The sequence below is a fragment of the Hoplias malabaricus genome, chromosome 6 (genome assembly GCF_029633855.1).
Source record: "Hoplias malabaricus isolate fHopMal1 chromosome 6, fHopMal1.hap1, whole genome shotgun sequence".
Classification (NCBI taxonomy): Eukaryota; Metazoa; Chordata; class Actinopteri; order Characiformes; family Erythrinidae; genus Hoplias; species Hoplias malabaricus.
In genome coordinates this window covers 1,154,354-1,172,368 of record NC_089805.1, presented here as the reverse complement: position 1 = coordinate 1,172,368, position 18,015 = coordinate 1,154,354, and the positions used below count along the sequence as shown (strand labels likewise).

The 18,015-nt window shown below is 42.5% G+C and overlaps 1 protein-coding gene across 4 annotated transcripts in view; it reads right to left on the bottom strand.

Annotated features, from left to right (window-relative positions):
• LOC136699308 (oocyte zinc finger protein XlCOF6-like) overlaps positions 1–18,015 on the bottom strand; it is a 42,628-nt gene that overhangs the window by 23,511 nt on the left and 1,102 nt on the right. For all 4 annotated transcript variants that reach the window (XM_066673918.1, XM_066673920.1, XM_066673921.1 and 1 more), the window contains exons 2-4: positions 13,616–13,757; positions 2,964–3,774; positions 1,028–1,577 (exon numbers count right to left, since the gene is read on the bottom strand). In XM_066673918.1, coding sequence (XP_066530015.1) covers positions 1,028–1,577; positions 2,964–3,774; positions 13,616–13,747 — 1,493 coding nt within the window. In that variant the 5' untranslated portion in view covers positions 13,748–13,757. The remainder of the gene's footprint in view (positions 1–1,027; positions 1,578–2,963; positions 3,775–13,615; positions 13,758–18,015) is intronic.

Here is an 18,015-nt window from a genome sequence, read left to right as displayed (position 1 = left end):
CAAGGTAGCGATGTGTAACCACTTACAACTTCATTATTTCTTTTTTATTACTGTTACCACTGTATTTCTCTTTTATTTTTACTAACGCTACATGTATTTTTTTTACTAATTTGAGAGTGTTGTAAACATATATCAGTGCAAAAAGGGTGACTTTCGGGGGGCGGGGGCTGGAACGCATTAATCGCTTTTCCATTATTTTAAATGGGGAAAACTGACTCGAGAAACAAACTTTTCCACTTACGAACCGGGTCACAGAACAGATCAATTCATAGGTAGAGGTTCCACTGTACATATATCAAATGTTTTCATTCAGTTAATCAACTATAATTAAACTCAGACAGAAGTTTTACTTGAAAAAACTGCAGCATGTGGCTCACAGCTTAGTCTAAAAACATCACTATATTCCAACTTCAACAACTTCATGGGGTGGTTTACCAGACAGGGATTAAGCCTAGTCTGGGACTACACAGCATTTTGAATGGTAATTGTCCATTGAAATTAGGACATGTTCTAGGACAAGGCTTAACCTCTGTCTAGGAAACCACCCGCTTAAGAATCAAATGTGTAGAAAAAGCAAGGCACGAGAAAAATATAAAAACGTGCCAAACCTCTCGCAGCAGCTATTTGTGTACACTTGCGCACAGCACCTGCATTTATTAAATAGACCGACTGACTTGTCCTCTAGTCACGGGTCACCACATCGGAGAGGTGTTGACTAGTTGGAAGGAGGAAAAAACTGTAGCAAGGAAACAGGTAGAAAGCAAAGAAAGCAGCTGTTGTATGTAACATTGGGCTAGAAAGAGTAGACAAGACAGAGTCAGTGCAGAATCTTCTTCAGAAAATAAATGCTGATATTATCTGAACATGACAGCTGCTATAGTGTTCCAAAAAGAAGAAAGTCCACTTTTTTGCAAGGTAATCGTTACTCAATTCATAGTCATTTAAAATCATTTGATAATTATCATGCGATCTGCTACACCGTCCAGAAACGCACTAATCAGAACAACTGTGACTGTAAATCACTCACCTGTGTACGAGCAGCTGAGTCCGAGTGCTGTACCTATTTGAACAATCTGAACAGGAAAACATCGTTCTTGCTATCACCACTTTTCCTTCGCTCTCGTCCATTCTTTTCTTGCTTTCCTCCAACTCTCCATCTCCACCTCCTTCCATGGCAAGCTGTTTCAGTTCATGCAGCTGTTGATGCTTCTTGAGAATACCCGACTGACCGAAGCTCTGACCGCACTGCTGGCACAAGAGGGCTCGGCGGGTTGAGTGCGTTTGCCGATGGCGCCCCAAGTTACTCTTGTAGGCGAAGGTTTTGTTGCACACCTCGCAGCAGTGAGGTTTCTGACCACTGTGACACAGCATGTGGACACGCAAGTGGCAGCGGCGTCTGAAGACCTGTCCACAGATTGGGCACAGAGCTCTGCAGTGTTTTTCTGTGGCAGGTGAGGGAGGGAAGGGTGTTGGGTTAGAAGTCAAAGGTAAAACCGAGAAAGGTTTGGCTGATTCAGGAATGGAGGCTAATTGCTCGGTAAGGGTTACTGCAGGTGCCTGGGACAGTCTTGCGTTACCTGAGGAAAAAAAAACATAAAGACATGGGTGAGATAATAATTTCAACTTTAAATCTAGGTGTAAAAAATATCAAGATCTTTAGCCCTTTATGGATAGAATACGTTTTACACGTGGACATTGGGTTAAGGAGTTATTATCGCAGTAGCTCAGTAGTTTTTATCCTGTAATGAAAAGACCATTTCAGTCATTCTTCTGGAGTGTTCTTTCCTGTTTCTGGAAAAACGAGCAGTAAATAAAACTCCAGGTGATTGACACGTGTGTGAATATACCGTCATATCCTATGTTAAAGAAGTTTTACACGGGTCATTTCCAGATTGGAGGAGCTAGAGGAGGAGTTTAGTGACGACTCACCTCTCCAATCCACAGAACAACTTAAAGGATCACTTTGGAGGGATATATCTGGTGGCTATAGGTAGGTTTTATGCACAAAAGCAGCCTTCATACGTGTTATGAGCTGGTATCCTACTCATTAAATTATCATTGAATAGTTTATAAAAGCAGTCAGAATAATTGTGTGAAAGATTCAATGTTTTACATCTCATCAACATTTCTTATCCATTTCTGACTTCCTGGTAAAACGGTAAAATGATGTCACCCCACCTCCCCAATTACAACTGACCCCATCTTAATTGGGTGTTTGATCAGTTTAAGAAGCTAAACCTTTTCCTAAACACCAGTTGTCTATAAGTATGTCTTATGCACAACAGCAGCCTACATACGTGTTATGAACTTCTCATTAAATTACCATTAAACGGTTTATAATCTCAGTTAAAACAATTGTGCAAAGGATCAACCACTTTTTTACTTCTGTTATTTTCATCAAGATTTCCTATCAATTTCTGACTTCATGCAGTAACCCCAGCTACCCACTTAATATTAATCCCATTTTAACAGAGCTTTTGTTCAGTTTAAGAAGTTAATCCCCTTTTCTAAACACCAGTTGTCTATTTCCCACATCTAATATTACTCCTTTCCTAAACTGAAAATAAGATGAAAAATATAGGATTAAACAGTGCCCCAGGATACATCACCTACTAAACCCATCAACAATCCTAAGAGTGTGTCTTAATTAGTCTTATTTTTCATGTGTTAGGTTTATTAGCATGGACAAAAACACTAAATGTGAGTTCCAGCAAAGTTTAGAGTGAATTAAAGAAAGGGGAATAGTCACTAAAATTACACATATGTAAGTTAACCTAATTAACATACAGAACAAAACACAGTTTCACTAAAGGTTTGTGTGCACATTCATAGCCCATATTTATTCTGAAATGCTTTTAAATGAGATTTTATTAAATTAGAAACCAATTTAAAAGAAAGTACATTTTGTGAGATAATAAGGTGAAAGTACGTGGAAACATGTTCTTGTCTTACCAGCTTCCTACCTGTGATCTTGCTGAGGGTTCCTGATACATGGTTCTGGGCCACTGGGCCGGGTAACCCTTCAACTTTTGCTTTGTGCTGCCGTCGGTGATAGAGGTACTGAGTGGTGCTCATGAACTCCTGGCTGCAGATGATACAACAGTGCAGCATACGTTCAAGACCATGATTGGAGCTACGGTGGGCTGCCAGTGCTTCTTCTGTGTTAAAGCCAGAACCACAATGCGTGCAAAGGAAGGTATCCGCTGGAGTCAAGCCCGACGTACCAAAAGCTAAGCCTGGAATTTCACAATATTTATTTGGTTGTTTTCCAGGTTCCTCATGAAGTTTGCTGCTCTCACTTCTGTTCATGGCTCCACAGTCTGATGGCTCCACAGTCTGATGACTCTCCTGTGCATTTGCCTTCGTAGTCAATCTGTCCACTTTCTCAACCTTGGTTACCATACCTTCTTCTAAATTCTTGGTTTCACAACTACCTCCTCGGGCTGTGTTCTGTTTTTCAGGACATTCTTCATTCTGTTTCTCACTTGCTTCTGGTATCACTTCTTCTACAACTCCTTCTTTTGTCTCTAATGAACCAACACAACAAAAGCCCAATTTGCTGTGCTGCTGCCATTGATCAAGAGAAACAAACAGAGCACTACATTCACCACACTGGTAGCGGATGAGGGGAACAGAAGAGGCTTTCTGGGTTTGGTTTGTCGAGGAGCTTGTGAGGGGGGTGCTCTTTGCTCCCTGGTTTGATGGTTGGAGGCTAGGCTCTGCAGCGGAGGAAGTTGGTGATTTGGAATGGGCTGGGTTCAACTCTGAAGAAACCTGAGAAGAACAGTAACATTTTTATAATAATAAAAACAAAAACATTTACATACACTGAAAAATCTGGATTTGGAACACCTACCTTTTATCTGCACTCATTGTCCATTTAATCAGCTCCACTGACCGTATAGGAGCTCCTTGTGATTCTATAATTACAGACACTAGTCCACTCTGCATACTTTCTTATCCCCATTTCACCTTCCTCTTCAAATGGTCCAGACCCCCAACAAAGAGCAGGTATGATTTGAACGGTGGATCATTTTTAGCACTGTGGTAGTGGTGTGTTAGTGTGTGTTGTGTTGGTATGAGTGGATCAGACATAGCAGGGGTGTTAGAGTTTTTAAAGCCCTCGATGTCACTGCTGGACTAAGAATATTTCACCAGTCAAAAACATCCTGTGACTGGCATCTTGTGTCAAACGTTAAAGGAATAGATGAGTTACTGTCTCTGATTCTACACTGGACAATGAGTGTAGATGTCTTTGTTGTACAAAGCAGTATTTTCCAGTAGTTTCTGTGGTAATTCAAACAGTGAATGAACAAATTCATCTTCAACCACATAAAAACAACAGTCATTTTTTTCCCTCAGACACACCCCCTGAACGTAAAAACAAGCCAGAAAGAACAGTGTTACCCCACAATTGTGGAGGTTCCCTTTAAAGCTTTGGAAAAGTAGAGGGCACATGATAAGTTTGTAACTAGTTTCTTATATTTGTTTATTTTTAGGTTGAGTAGCTGTAAGACCTTTTGCTTATACATTTACATTTATAGAATTTAGCAGATGCTCTTATCCAGAGTGACTCACAAAATTGCTTAGTGTTCAGACAGAATGTGTATCCTCGCTAGTACAAAGGTTAGGGTCCAAATTCCCTCTAGGGCCAGTGCCGATAGAAAGAACAAAATGAAGTAAGTGCAATACACAGTACGATCTAGGCAGTGCCTAAACCTAGAAAGAAGGGAGTTAAGTGCAGTATAAATGCAAAAACAGTCATTTACGGTGAGCACTTACATTAGTGCTCACATAAATGTGTCACAAACAGATGGGTATTCATGTGACGTTAGGGATGGCAGGTCAAGTCAAGCTGTACTTGAAGCTCAAAGGTCTCAAGGTGCAGTCCGACTCTTGACCATTGCCATCAGGTAGGGAGGGGCTGGTCTGTTCTTGGCTTTGTAGGCAAGCATGAGAGTGTTAACCCTGATGCAGGCAGCCACAGGAAGCCAGTGAAGAGAGTGATGTGGGTGAACTTTGGAAGGTTGATATAATTTGATGTATTTCATATTCTGTTCTGTCCTGAACAATATGTGGAATATGTAGTTTCTGGAGGTTTTTGATGTTGATTGTGTAACTAGGAGAACATTTCAAGATAGAGACAGTCCTGTAGACACTCTGACCGTCATTCAATGTATGAAATCACTAGCTTAAAGATGACCTCAGACACTCCACACAGTGCAACTACGCATTCCCTGCAGTTCTGCAGTTCCTGATAATGCACTTTTGTCTCCATTTTGTTTATTGGAAAAGTCAGTAAGACAGATCTCCGTCAGCGTTCACTATACAATTATATTTTTGGATGTGTCATTGTCATGGAAACGGTAGATAATTACAGCCACAAACCCTCAGTCACTGCAGTAAACCCATTACAGTACTCCCTTAGTCGAGTGAAAAGTCTGAGGGATTTTATGCATCTCCCTTAAGTAAGAGAAAAACGTCATAAGGGAAAAACCTAAGGTGTTTGGTGCAATGGGGCACAAGTGTTTTGTGTTCCTTTAAAGGTGATGTTCATTTTTCAGCCCTCAAATCTGTTTGCAAGTCTAGAAAAAACTGATCTAATATGTTTACAAAGCTCTGGTATCAGTACATGAGGAGGGGGAGTAACAATAAATAAAAAAAAACAATGGGCCTCGGTCAGATATGCTAGGCTTTCTCTTTCTGCTCAAGGCAGAGAAGCAGAATTCTGAGGTGTTAAGACAGCGAAGAAACTTCCAAACTGAAATTAGGATGTTGCTCTATTCCCACTTCATACGGGTAATAATGACTTTTACTTAAGGTGGAACTGACTTTAAATTCTGGAGGTCCCTAACAGCATGAAAGTAAACACAGACCGTATGTGCTACAACACTAAACAGCTTGTGTTTCAAATGAGTTTCTGTGGTCATTCAAACAGTGAATAAAAACGTATAGAAAACTTCAGCAGAAAAATTTCACTCTATAGAACTGCACACCAGCCCCTACCTCTGCACACCCCAAGTTATGGACTCAAGCACATTAAGGTGGCGAGCAGTTCTACAAATTAACTCTTAACTCAGGATGTAGCTGTTCACTGAAAACCACTCCAGGTGAAGACCTCATGAAGCTGATAGGGAGAAAGGCAAGTGTGTGAAAAGCTGTCATCAAAGCAAAAGCAAAAGATGGCTACTTTTAAGAATCTAAAGTATAAAACATTTTCTTTTGTTTACTACATAATTCCATGTGTTCCTTCATAGTTTTAATGTCTTCCATATTCAATTACAATGTAGAAAATAATAAAAGACAAAGAAAAACCATTGAATCAGACATCTAAACTTTATATACACAGCTCCAAAAATAAATAAAGGGAAAACCACAATAACACCTCCTATATCTCAATGAATGAAATATTCCAGTTGAAAATCTTTATTCATTACATAGTGGAATAACACTATATTGTTATATAACAACAAAAATAGTCAATCAAAATCTAAATTATCATCCCATGGAGGTCTTGACTTGGAATCATACTCAATAAAGGTGGAAAAAAACTTGACAGACTGATCCACCTTCAGAGGAAACTCCTCAAGACAAGTTCATATGAGGCTCAGTGGTGTGTGTGGCCTCCATGTGCCTGCAGGACCTCCCTACAACACCTGGGCATGCTCCTGATGATGCAGCAAATGTTCTCCTGAGGGATCTCCTCCCAGACCTGGATTAAAACATCAATTAACTCCTGGACGGTCTGTGGTGCAACGTGGCGTTGGTGGATGATGTCCCAGATGTGCTCAATTATTAGATTCAGGTCTGGGGAATGGGCAGGCCAGTCCATTGCATCAATGCCTTCATCATGCAGGAACTACCTAATGGCAGTCAGGGTACCTTTGGTTAGTACACAAAGGGCTGTGTGGCCCTTCAAAGAAATGCCTCCCCACACCATTACTGACCCACTGCCAAACCGGTCATGCTCCAGGAAGATACTGCAGGCAGCAGAACGTTCTCCAGACTCTGTCACGTCTGTCACGTGTTCAGTGTGAACCTGCTCTCACCCGTGAACAGCACAGGGCACCAATGATGAATCTGCCAATCTTGGTGTTCTCTGGCAAATGCCAATCACCCTACACAGTGTTGGGCTGTATGCACAAGCCCCAGTTGTGGACGTCGGGCCCTCATATCACCCTCATGGAGTCTGTTTCTGACAGTTTGCCTCATTTTTCAGGGCTCTGGCACTGCTCCTCCTTGCACAAAGGAGGAGGTAGTGGTCCTGCTGCTGGGTTGTTAGCCTCCTAGGATGTAGCCCTCCTGCTGCTGGGAAGCGTTGATTCCTAACCGGACAGTTTAATTTCACAGAAGTGTGATTGACTTGGAGTTACATTGTGCTGTTTAAGTCTTCCCTTTATTATTTTGAGCAGTGCTTTGATACATATAATGTGCTTTACCTATTCATGTTTTTTTTTCTGAAATCAAGAACATCAGTAGATAGACATTTGTCCTTCTTTGCTGCAATAGCTTCTTGTTGGAACACTGATGTTGGTCGATTAGTTGTAGATCACAAAATCTGCCCAAACACATCCCTAAGAAGTTGAATAAAGCTTCATCACTCTGCTCCACTGCTCCACAGGGAGATGTATATCCCGCTAGTAGATTTTTTTTAATTGGGAATGCTGATCATGTGCAGAACATTTTATTCTAATTCTATGTTTTTTTTTCTTTTAAATGTAGATTATACAAGTTCTGTGTGCAGATGAAGGCTTGTAGAGTAATGGGAGCCCCTTAAAGAGGTAACAATCACTCAGTAGAAGATATTTCTATAAACTTTTGGACATAAAGCATTATTTAATAATGTAATAAAAAGGTATTTTTCCAGTTTATTGTGATGTAACACCCATCTCAATTTTCTTTTGTCTACTGTTGTAATATTCTTATTTAAGGTGCATTAAAATTTAAAATATCAGTGAAATAAACACCTGCTCACTGGGAGCCACTCAAGAAAATTCCATGTACACATTTTTAATGGCGGAAAGATCAATGTAAATCCTCTACTGCTTCAACCTTTTAAAAAAATATTAGTTTGTGTGAAGTATGTTTCTCCACTAATGTGTGCACACACAGGTTAAACAGAGCGTGTATCCATGAGCTTTCAAAAAGTGTTCTCAACACAGTATTTAGTGTTGAGCATAAAGGAGCCTTTAAAGGCCGCGCTGGTTTGCCATTGGGACCTGACCTCACTAATCCTCTCACTGCTGAATGCAATCAAAAACATCACAGAAATGTTAAAACATCTAGACTATGACAGACACTGCTCCCTGTTTATGTTTTGGGCACTACTGAGTACGTCAGCCATTTTTCTCTGAGGATAATAAAAATACAATTTGAGGGCACTACAGTCTCCCACAATGCACTTGTAATTTATATTAAACATTGTAGCTTACTACAGGAGCTGAATGTGAACCAAACTGTATGGTGAGTTTCTTGGTTACTAGGCAACGCACAGTGGAAGTGTCCGAAATCACTTTTGTTTCTAGTGCTACTAGTGAACCTAATAGTGTCTCATTACATAGCACTATATTGATGAGGGATTAGGGAGATTCATTTACAGGCCTTCCCAGAATATTAGAGGCTCCAGCAAAGAGAATTTTGGCAAAATTGTGGAAATACAAATGTAAACATATGTGTAAACATTCATTCATTCATTATCTGTAACCCTTATCCAGTTCAGGGTCGCGGTGGGTCCAGAGCCTACCTGGAATCACTGGGCCCAAGGCGGGAATACACCCTGGAGGGGGCGCCAGTCCTTCACAGGGCAACACACACTCACACATTTACTCACACCTACAGACACTTTTGAGTCTCCAATCCACCTACCAACGTGTGTTTTTGGACTGTGGGAGGAAACCAGAGCACCCGGAGGAAACCCACGCAGACACAGAGAGAACACACCACACTCCTCACAGACAGTCACCCGGAGGAAACCCACGCAGACACGGGGAGAACACACCACACTCCTCACAGACAGTCACCCGGAGGAAACCCACGCAGACACAGAGAGAACACACCACACTCCTCACAGACAGTCACCCGGAGCGGGAATCGAACCCACAACCTCCAGGCCTCTGGAGCTGTGTGACTGCGACACTAACCTGCTGCGCCACCGTGCCTCCCTATGTGTAAACAATTTTATGTTAAAAAAAATTAATGAATAGATTTTTCCTTCATATTTTGCTCTGCAGCTGAGAAATATTCTGGTTCAGACGCATTAACTTTTATGCACAAGGCTTTGTTTACTAGATATCCCTGCTATTCATAAAGAATGCTACAGGTGTCTCTGTAATTACAGACACAAACGCAGAATGCTGATTTAGACTGCAATGCAAATACTATGAGTAATCATACTGGTTTAATGCCACAGGCTTCAAGGCCCAATTGTGTTAGTTTAACATTCCCTATACGCAGTGAAGCATGGTGTAATTCACTATTTACACACCCTGAGAAAACGAATTCCCCATTGAGCTAGCACAGCTGTGCTGTTTGATCATGCTACGCTACAAACATTTTAACTGTCTGTTTATGTACCCTCGAGGTACATAACTCCTGATTATACCGACACAGCTGTGGAAACTAATTATACTACAAAATGAAGAGCAAGAAGTTTTCTATATGTTTGTTTGCTGTGAGGCACGCTACTTCCATTCAGTTTGTCTCAGCTTTGCACAATGATGTAAAATGCCAAAAAAGCGATGACAGCGGCTGGTTTTTAAATGGAGCTCACAGCAGCCACAGCAGAACTCCTGTCAGTGTTTCATTTGTATTTATTTTTACATATATTTAATTACGTCAGGGGGTGGCGCGATGGCGCAGCAGGTACATACGCTGGTAGGTGGATTGGCGACTCAAATGTGTCCACAGGTGTGGGTGAATGTGTGTGTCGCCCTGTGAAGGACTGGCGCCCCCTCCAGGGTGTATTCCTGCCTTGCGCCCAATGATTCCAGGTAGGCTCTGGACCCACCGCGACCCTGAACTGGATAAGGGTTACAGATAATGAATGAATGAATAATTCCTTCAGGCATAATATTCAAAATATTACAAAACAAAGACAACGTCATAACAAAAAAATCTAGTTATGTTATGTAAAGTTATTTTAGACAGTGTAACTTTTAATATAGGAACTGTTGCTATCTTGTCTTGCAAACCAGTTCCTCCATTAGCTGATTAGCTATTTCCACAGCCACCATTTCTTCATGCTGTTTATGTGGTTAAATATTGTTGTTTGGAGGCATTGTGTGTTTTGTGTTTGTGTTTTTAAGAAATGGTGTGTGGCAGTCTTCACTGGCAGAGCACTATTCTGTCTCCAGGGTTTGGGGTGGAAAGTGGATAAGTGTCTCCATCAGTCCTGACATACACCAGACTTCCTGCTGTAAACTCTGCTAGAACCCTTATAAGGGCACTTCAATAAAGGGAATTAAAAAGCAGTAGTGGCTCAATCTTGTTTCTCTGTCTACAAATATGCCACAATGTATGACTGAATTTGTGGTTGAAGCATTAAATTTGTGTATTTTATACCATTAAAAAAATTAATCTAATGTGTAATTCGTCTCTGACCAATGTTGCTTTTGCTTTGTCTAAAGTTGCTGCCTTTTAATTGATGTCATATTTAATTACAGTCTTGTAGTGTGTGCTTCGTTTCGCACAGCACCCTTTCAGGCCGTGGCGATGTAACACTCTCTTCATGAATTATGTAGACACTTTGGTACCTGATGCCTTCAGCTCCTTCACCAGTTCCTTTGATGTTGTCTTTGGTTTCATCCCAAATCTTTTATATTGCAGAAAAAAAAAGTTTGTACAGTTCCTGAGTTTCTTTTCCCCCACTCCCCATTTTTGTATTAAAACAACAAAGGCAACGCTGTAAAATAGACCCTTGAAAACTGTTACAATGATACGTTCTAAATTTGGAATTTTGGCCGATCAGAAGTTTCAAAAATACATTACATCATCTTCTGAAAGAGACAATTTCCTGGGGACTGCGCTGGGTCACTACAGGTCATTCCCAGGTGTTGTACTAGGTCACTGAAGGGCAATTCTATTAGTACTGTAATTTCAGGAGGTACTTTCACCAGTAATTTACTTTAAGTGTTGTTCAGATCATTTCTCAGGAGGTGTTTCCCAGACTTGTTCTAGGTTTCTGCAGGTAATGTTGTACTAGGCCTCATACAGGTAAGTTCCCAAGTGGTCTCTGCATATATTTTCCTGGGAATCGTATTAGGTGTTCACAGGTAATGTTGTACTATGTGTTAATGGTGTAGTAGCCAAGTATTTCTCAGGTATTGTACCAAGTCTCTGCACATAATTCTTGGGTATTCTTGTAGGTTTCATGCCGGTAATTCGTCTTACAGAAATGGGTCTGTATTGTACGGGTTGTATCCAGGGACTCAATTTCTCAAGGGGATTAATAAAGTAAAACAACTTCTCCTTCTTTATAAAATATAAATATTGCTTAAATACCGTTTCACAAAAAAAGGAAAGAAGAAACTGTCTAAAGCGTCTTTATAAATGAAATATTTCTCAGCCGTGTATGAGATCACAGCACTGTTATCACTTGTTATATATATTAAGTGTATATAGAAATTATGCACATGAAAGTCACAGCTGGCTGGAGGCACTGGGGATTTGCCGACTGAGTGGCAGCATCAGCATTCAGTGTAAATGCAGCAAAAACACACAAATGTCTAAAACGGACAAGGGCTGTTTGCGATTGATTTCACAAACCTTTGTTTTTACATACGATCAAACGCTGATGAAAACAGAAGCAAATCAATTAGCAATGACTGTTTCTCTTCACTCTGGACACAACTGCACACATTAACGTAGATGCATGTGAAAACATCTCTCCTACGTTTGCTGTACACATGCAAAGGGCTGTCAAAGCTGACCCTGTCTTCTGCAGCTGTCCAGGTTTTTAATGGGGAATCATTCTTTGTGTGTTTGACCTGCACGGATATCTAACCTTACAGAACAGCAGTGTGGGGGTTCGCTGACAACTCTAACTGCCTTTAATTGGGTTACTGCATGCTTCAGTCCCAGTTTTGCTGCTTCTTTATGAAAAAACAACAAAAAAAGTAGTGCTCCAAATGCTCCAACATTAGCATGCGTACAGGATTGTTTTGCATTCGAAAGTGTCTTTCAGATTGATAGAAAATATACTGTAAATGGTTATATGTCAAAACCTTTTAATGCAGGGTTGCGCAATCCTCATCCGAAAGCCCTACCCCCATGGGGATCTCAGACCCATCAGACTCTAATATACAACACCTTGAGGATCAGGTATGCATGATTAGAGTTGGAGCTAAACTGTGCAGCGTGGTAGATCTCCAGGACCAGGACTGAGCATCCCTGTTTTAATGGCTCTAAACAGGACCAAAGTGTTCTATTATTATAAGCTTGACATCGTAACAATAGCAGATCCTACTTTGGTGTTATAAAGAACCATTTTTAAAAAGGTACTATACAGTGTTTTAGAACACAGTAAGAAATCTACCAGTAAAACCCTGTCCTCCACCAGCTTCACTGGCTCCCAGTTACTGAATGCGTTAAATACAAGATCCTGTTGTTTACATTTAAGGCTTTACATGGCCCTCCCTCCAATCCGTCCTCACCTCTACCCCACTGCGTAAACTCAGACCCGCTAATTCTGGTCTTCTAACAATTCCTAGATATAGCGTTGCTGCCCCCACACTTTGGAACGCCTTATCCTCTTCCTCCTCTCTTCAAAACCTCGGCTCAAATCTTACCTCGTCTCAGAACGCTCTCTCTCTCACTGATTTTTTAATTTTTTTATTGTAAAGTGTCCTTGGATGTGTGAATGGTATTTTATTTATTGATAATTATACATTACAATTATATAATTTTTTAAAAATGATATATTTGTAAGTATTAATATATGATAATAATAAATAATAATAATTAAGAGTACAGAATAAATTCTAAACATGGATCAAACCTAATTTAAAAGCTGACCTTAAAATATCCATTCGTTTAATTTGAAGATTAAAGTACATTCCAGAAATATTTATTAAGTATTTGTTCTCATGATTTTGTTATATTCTACAATCCCGTTATGTAATCATGTCAAAACATTTTGGCCACTTCTGATTACATTGCATTGTTGGACGATTTCCCGGTTCGTATCTTGGAAAGTTCGTTAGTAGAGGTTCCACTGTACAAACAAATCCTTAATAGGGAATACATTTTTTTTGTAGATTTAAAAAAAAACAAAAAAAAAACAACATGCACAGGGAAAAAAAAAGATTTTTTGAGAACTGTTGTTTTTTTTTTTGTTGTAAAATTGGAGGAAATACCCAGACGTTTGCAGATGAACCCTGAATGAAGTATCTGCAGCCTGCTAATTCATCCCAGTAATCCAGCTTTTTTACAGGTTCTGCTCCCTTAAACAGTACTCATAATTCCTTGTTTATATCTTTAGCCTTCTCACCAATAAGAGAGGCAACAAATTTCTCATAAGCTTTATGTCTTTTAGCTGTTGTTGGCCACAGCAATGCTTTTCACTCACTTGCTATAAACTATACAGATCAACGTGCATCACGTCAGTTTGGTGCAGTACCTGAGCAGAAGGTGCAATATTACTATTATGTGCTGCGATGTGGCAGGTCAGGTGGTGGGCCAACACATTCTCCAGGGACGCAAAGAGCTGCTGACACAAAGAACACATGTACAACGAGGTGCTGTCTGCCATACTGAAGGGCCTGTTTAAAAAAAATAAATAAGCACACACCCAAACACACACAGACAGACACACAAACATGACATAACTGAAATTAGACGAGCAGTACGATTGTGTACGAAAGAGTGAACCACTTTAAACAACACACTAGAGTTGGCTGTCAGGGCGTTTGAATTGGCACAGTCACTCAGCACATGCTCATGTGAAATCAATGCATGACAGAACTCCCTTGGGTGTCGAGACATGTGAAAGAGCTTGTATGAAGTGTGATCTCTGTCTTTCTGCGTTGTGTTTGTGTTGAGAGAGGCTAGAGACAGATGGCCATTCAGAAACACTGGCAGTGCACAGCGATCACTCCCCCCCAGTCACATATACAATACAAAGACGACCAATGGGAGGGGGGTAAAACAAACAAAAATAAATAATGAATCAAAGTGTGTGAACTTCCCTGTGAAATAGAACATCATCTCTGAAGATAGTGTTCCAGTGATATCCACTCACCTGTACACGGCTCAAACTAAACACTTTATAGCAGCTGATAGATGTAATTTCCGCAAGGGACACAAAAAATAATAACAAAGGAGGTAAACATTAAAAAAAAGGTCCCAAAGGGATATGAAAGATCTTAGATATGTTCCACTCTCCTGAATGTTCCTGGTGTGCACCAAGCATATATTATATCACATGACCCTGGTCATTCATGTAATAAATTAGCACCCACACTAAGATTTTACATCTAATAACTGTTTAATTACAATATACATTATTGTTATTTTTTAAAGGTTTTATAGCTTTACTAGCAAATATTAATTCAACTGTGTGCATGAAACATTTTGTTTTTGTACTGTGGCGACTGTAAGTGTAGGAGGGGCTGGAGAGATCCTGGGGGAGTTCCAAGCATGCGTGGGAACACCCCTTTTTTACTTAATATCAAGAAAATAAAATGTTGATTTCACCTTAGCTTTCTATTTTCGGGGCATGGAGCCTACCTGGAATCAGTGGGCGCAAGGTGGCAACACACACTGTAAAGGGTGCAATGTCCATAACAGGGCAACACACACTCACCCCTACGAACACTTTTGAGAAGCTTATTCTCCTACCAATGTGTGTTTTTGGACTGTGGAAAGAAACTGGAGCACCAAGAGGAGACCCACGCGGACACAGAGAGAACACACCACACTCCTCACAGACAGTCACCCAGAGGAAACCCACGCAGACACAGAGAGAACACACCACACTCCTCACAGACAGTCACCCGGAGGAAACTCACGCCGACACAGGGAGAACACACCACACTCCTCACAGACAGTCACCCAGAGGAAACCCAGGCAGACACAGAGAGAACACACCACACTCCTCACAGACAGTCACCCGGAGGAAACCCACGCCGACACAGAGAGAACACACCACACTCTTCACAGACAGTCACATCAGAGGAAACCCAGGCAGACACAGAGAGAACACACCACACTCCTCACAGACAGTCACCCGGAGGAAACCCACGCAGACACAGAGAGAACACACCACACTCCTCACAGACAGTCACCCGGAGGAAACCCACGCAGACACAGAGAGAACACACCACACTCCTCACAGTCACCCGGAGGAAACCCTCGTCGACACAGGGAGAACACACCACACTCCTCACAGACAGTCACCCGGAGGAAACCCACACAGACACAGGGAGAACACACCACACTCCTCACAGACAGTCACCCGGAGGAAACCCACACAGACACAGGGAGAACACACCACACTCCTCACAGACAGTCACCCGGAGGAAACCCACACAGACACAGGGAGAACACACCACACTCCTCACAGACAGTCACCCGCAGGAAACCCACGCAGACACAGGGAGAACACACCACACTCCTCACAGACAGTCACCCGGAGGAAACCCACGCAGACACAGGGAGAACACACCACACTCCTCACAGACAGTCACCCGGAGGAATCTCACGCCGACACAGGGAGAACACACCACACTCCTCACAGACAGTCACCCAGAGGAAACCCAGGCAGACACAGAGAGAACACACCACACTCCTCACAGACAGTCACATCGGAGGAAACCCAGGCAGACACAGAGAGAACACACCACACTCCTCACAGACAGTCACCCGGAGGAAACCCACGCAGACACAGAGAGAACACACCACACTCCTCACAGACAGTCACCCGGAGGAAACCCACGCAGACACAGAGAGAACACACCACACTCCTCACAGTCACCCGGAGGAAACCCTCGTCGACACAGGGAGAACACACCACACTCCTCACAGACAGTCACCCGGAGGAAACCCACACAGACACAGGGAGAACACACCACACTCCTCACAGACAGTCACCCGGAGGAAACCCACACAGACACAGGGAGAACACACCACACTCCTCACAGACAGTCACCCGGAGGAAACCCACACAGACACAGGGAGAACACACCACACTCCTCACAGACAGTCACCCGCAGGAAACCCACGCAGACACAGGGAGAACACACCACACTCCTCACAGACAGTCACCCGGAGGAAACCCACGCAGACACAGGGAGAACACACCACACTCCTCACAGACAGTCACCCGGAGGAATCTCACGCCGACACAGAGAGAACACACCACACTCCTCACAGACAGTCACCCAGAGGAAACCCAGGCAGACACAGAGAGAACACACCACACTCCTCACAGACAGTCACATCGGAGGAAACCCAGGCAGACACAGAGAGAACACACCACACTCCTCACAGACAGTCACCCGGAGGAAACCCACGCAGACACAGAGAGAACACACCACACTCCTCACAGACAGTCACCCGGAGGAAACCCACGCAGACACAGAGAGAACACACCACACTCCTCACAGTCACCCGGAGGAAACCCTCGTCGACACAGGGAGAACACACCACACTCCTCACAGACAGTCACCCGGAGGAAACCCACACAGACACAGGGAGAACACACCACACTCCTCACAGACAGTCACCCGCAGGAAACCCACGCAGACACAGGGAGAACACACTAAACTCCGAGCGGAGTGGCCCGCAGCAAGGCTTGAACCCACAACCCCAGGACCCTGAAACTGTGTGACAGTGACTCTTCCTGTGATTTGTTTTAATTCCATTTATATTATTATTATAAAACTGCGAGAAATGTGTGAGAAAATGAGACTGAGCCATTACTGTGTTTTAATTAACTGTTACTAAACCCTTAAAAGGGGGCAGGGAAAAAGAATCAAGGGAACAACCAGCAATTCAGGCTTGGTTTGTAGTGAGAATCAGGGACACCACACGTCTGAAGACTCCCCTGCACAACACCACACCTCGCTACACACAAGGATCACTCAGCTTGCTTTGAAGATGGATAATCAAGATCAAACCTATATAAAATACGAATAGGTTCATATATGGGCTCTTTCTGCAAATATTATACACATAAATGGCTTGGAATGTCACATTGTGGTTCCACAGCACAGACGAACTTACAGTATTACTGCCCATAATAGGAGAGTAGAGAAACGCCACATTTCATTAATTACCCCAGTCTCCAAGCCACTCTAAGAGCCCAAATCCTTGTTAACCTACATTCTTTGCACTGCTGGAGTGTATGAAGCACTTTGCATTTCTATAATCTGCCACATTTCCACCTGAGAGCCTTCAGGATGACTCACAGAGGGGATGGACGGATGGCGAATGATGGAGGACGGGGCGAGTGGGTATCAGGTGCCTGCTGAACCGGCGCTGATGGAAAAAACTCGAAAAGGCAGGAGGGCGTGTTCAGGCTTTTGGCAAGCTTAACCCTGGCTGATGCACCGTGCCTGGTGGAGTCCCCGACGGCCTCATAACAATGCACAGACTTTGAGGGTGCAGTGGGGAGATGAAACCGTTCTGGCTTTTAATTCTTTAAATACTTTTGGCATCACAGGCGTGTTCCCAAGCAGATCTTCCTCTCCTGATAAAACTGAATTGGGAGGCTGGCAGTAGACCTAGGATTTGTTTCCATAACCTGGAAGAGCTGGTGTGAATTGAGACAGCCAGGAAATTAACACGACTTGTGCCCAGTGCTCATATCTGAACTACACAAGGCCTGACTAACAGAGAGAGACACAAACTTATTAAATCAGTTAACTGTGGATAGCACTGGAAGGGGGTGCAGGTGCATACTATGGCCTTTCAGAAGTAAAGGCCTGTTAAATCACTAGTGCAATGCTGCCCCCCAGTGCTTAAAGCTGCACATTGCAGATTATGGCTGGGGATGGTCATCCATGCAGCAATTGAGGG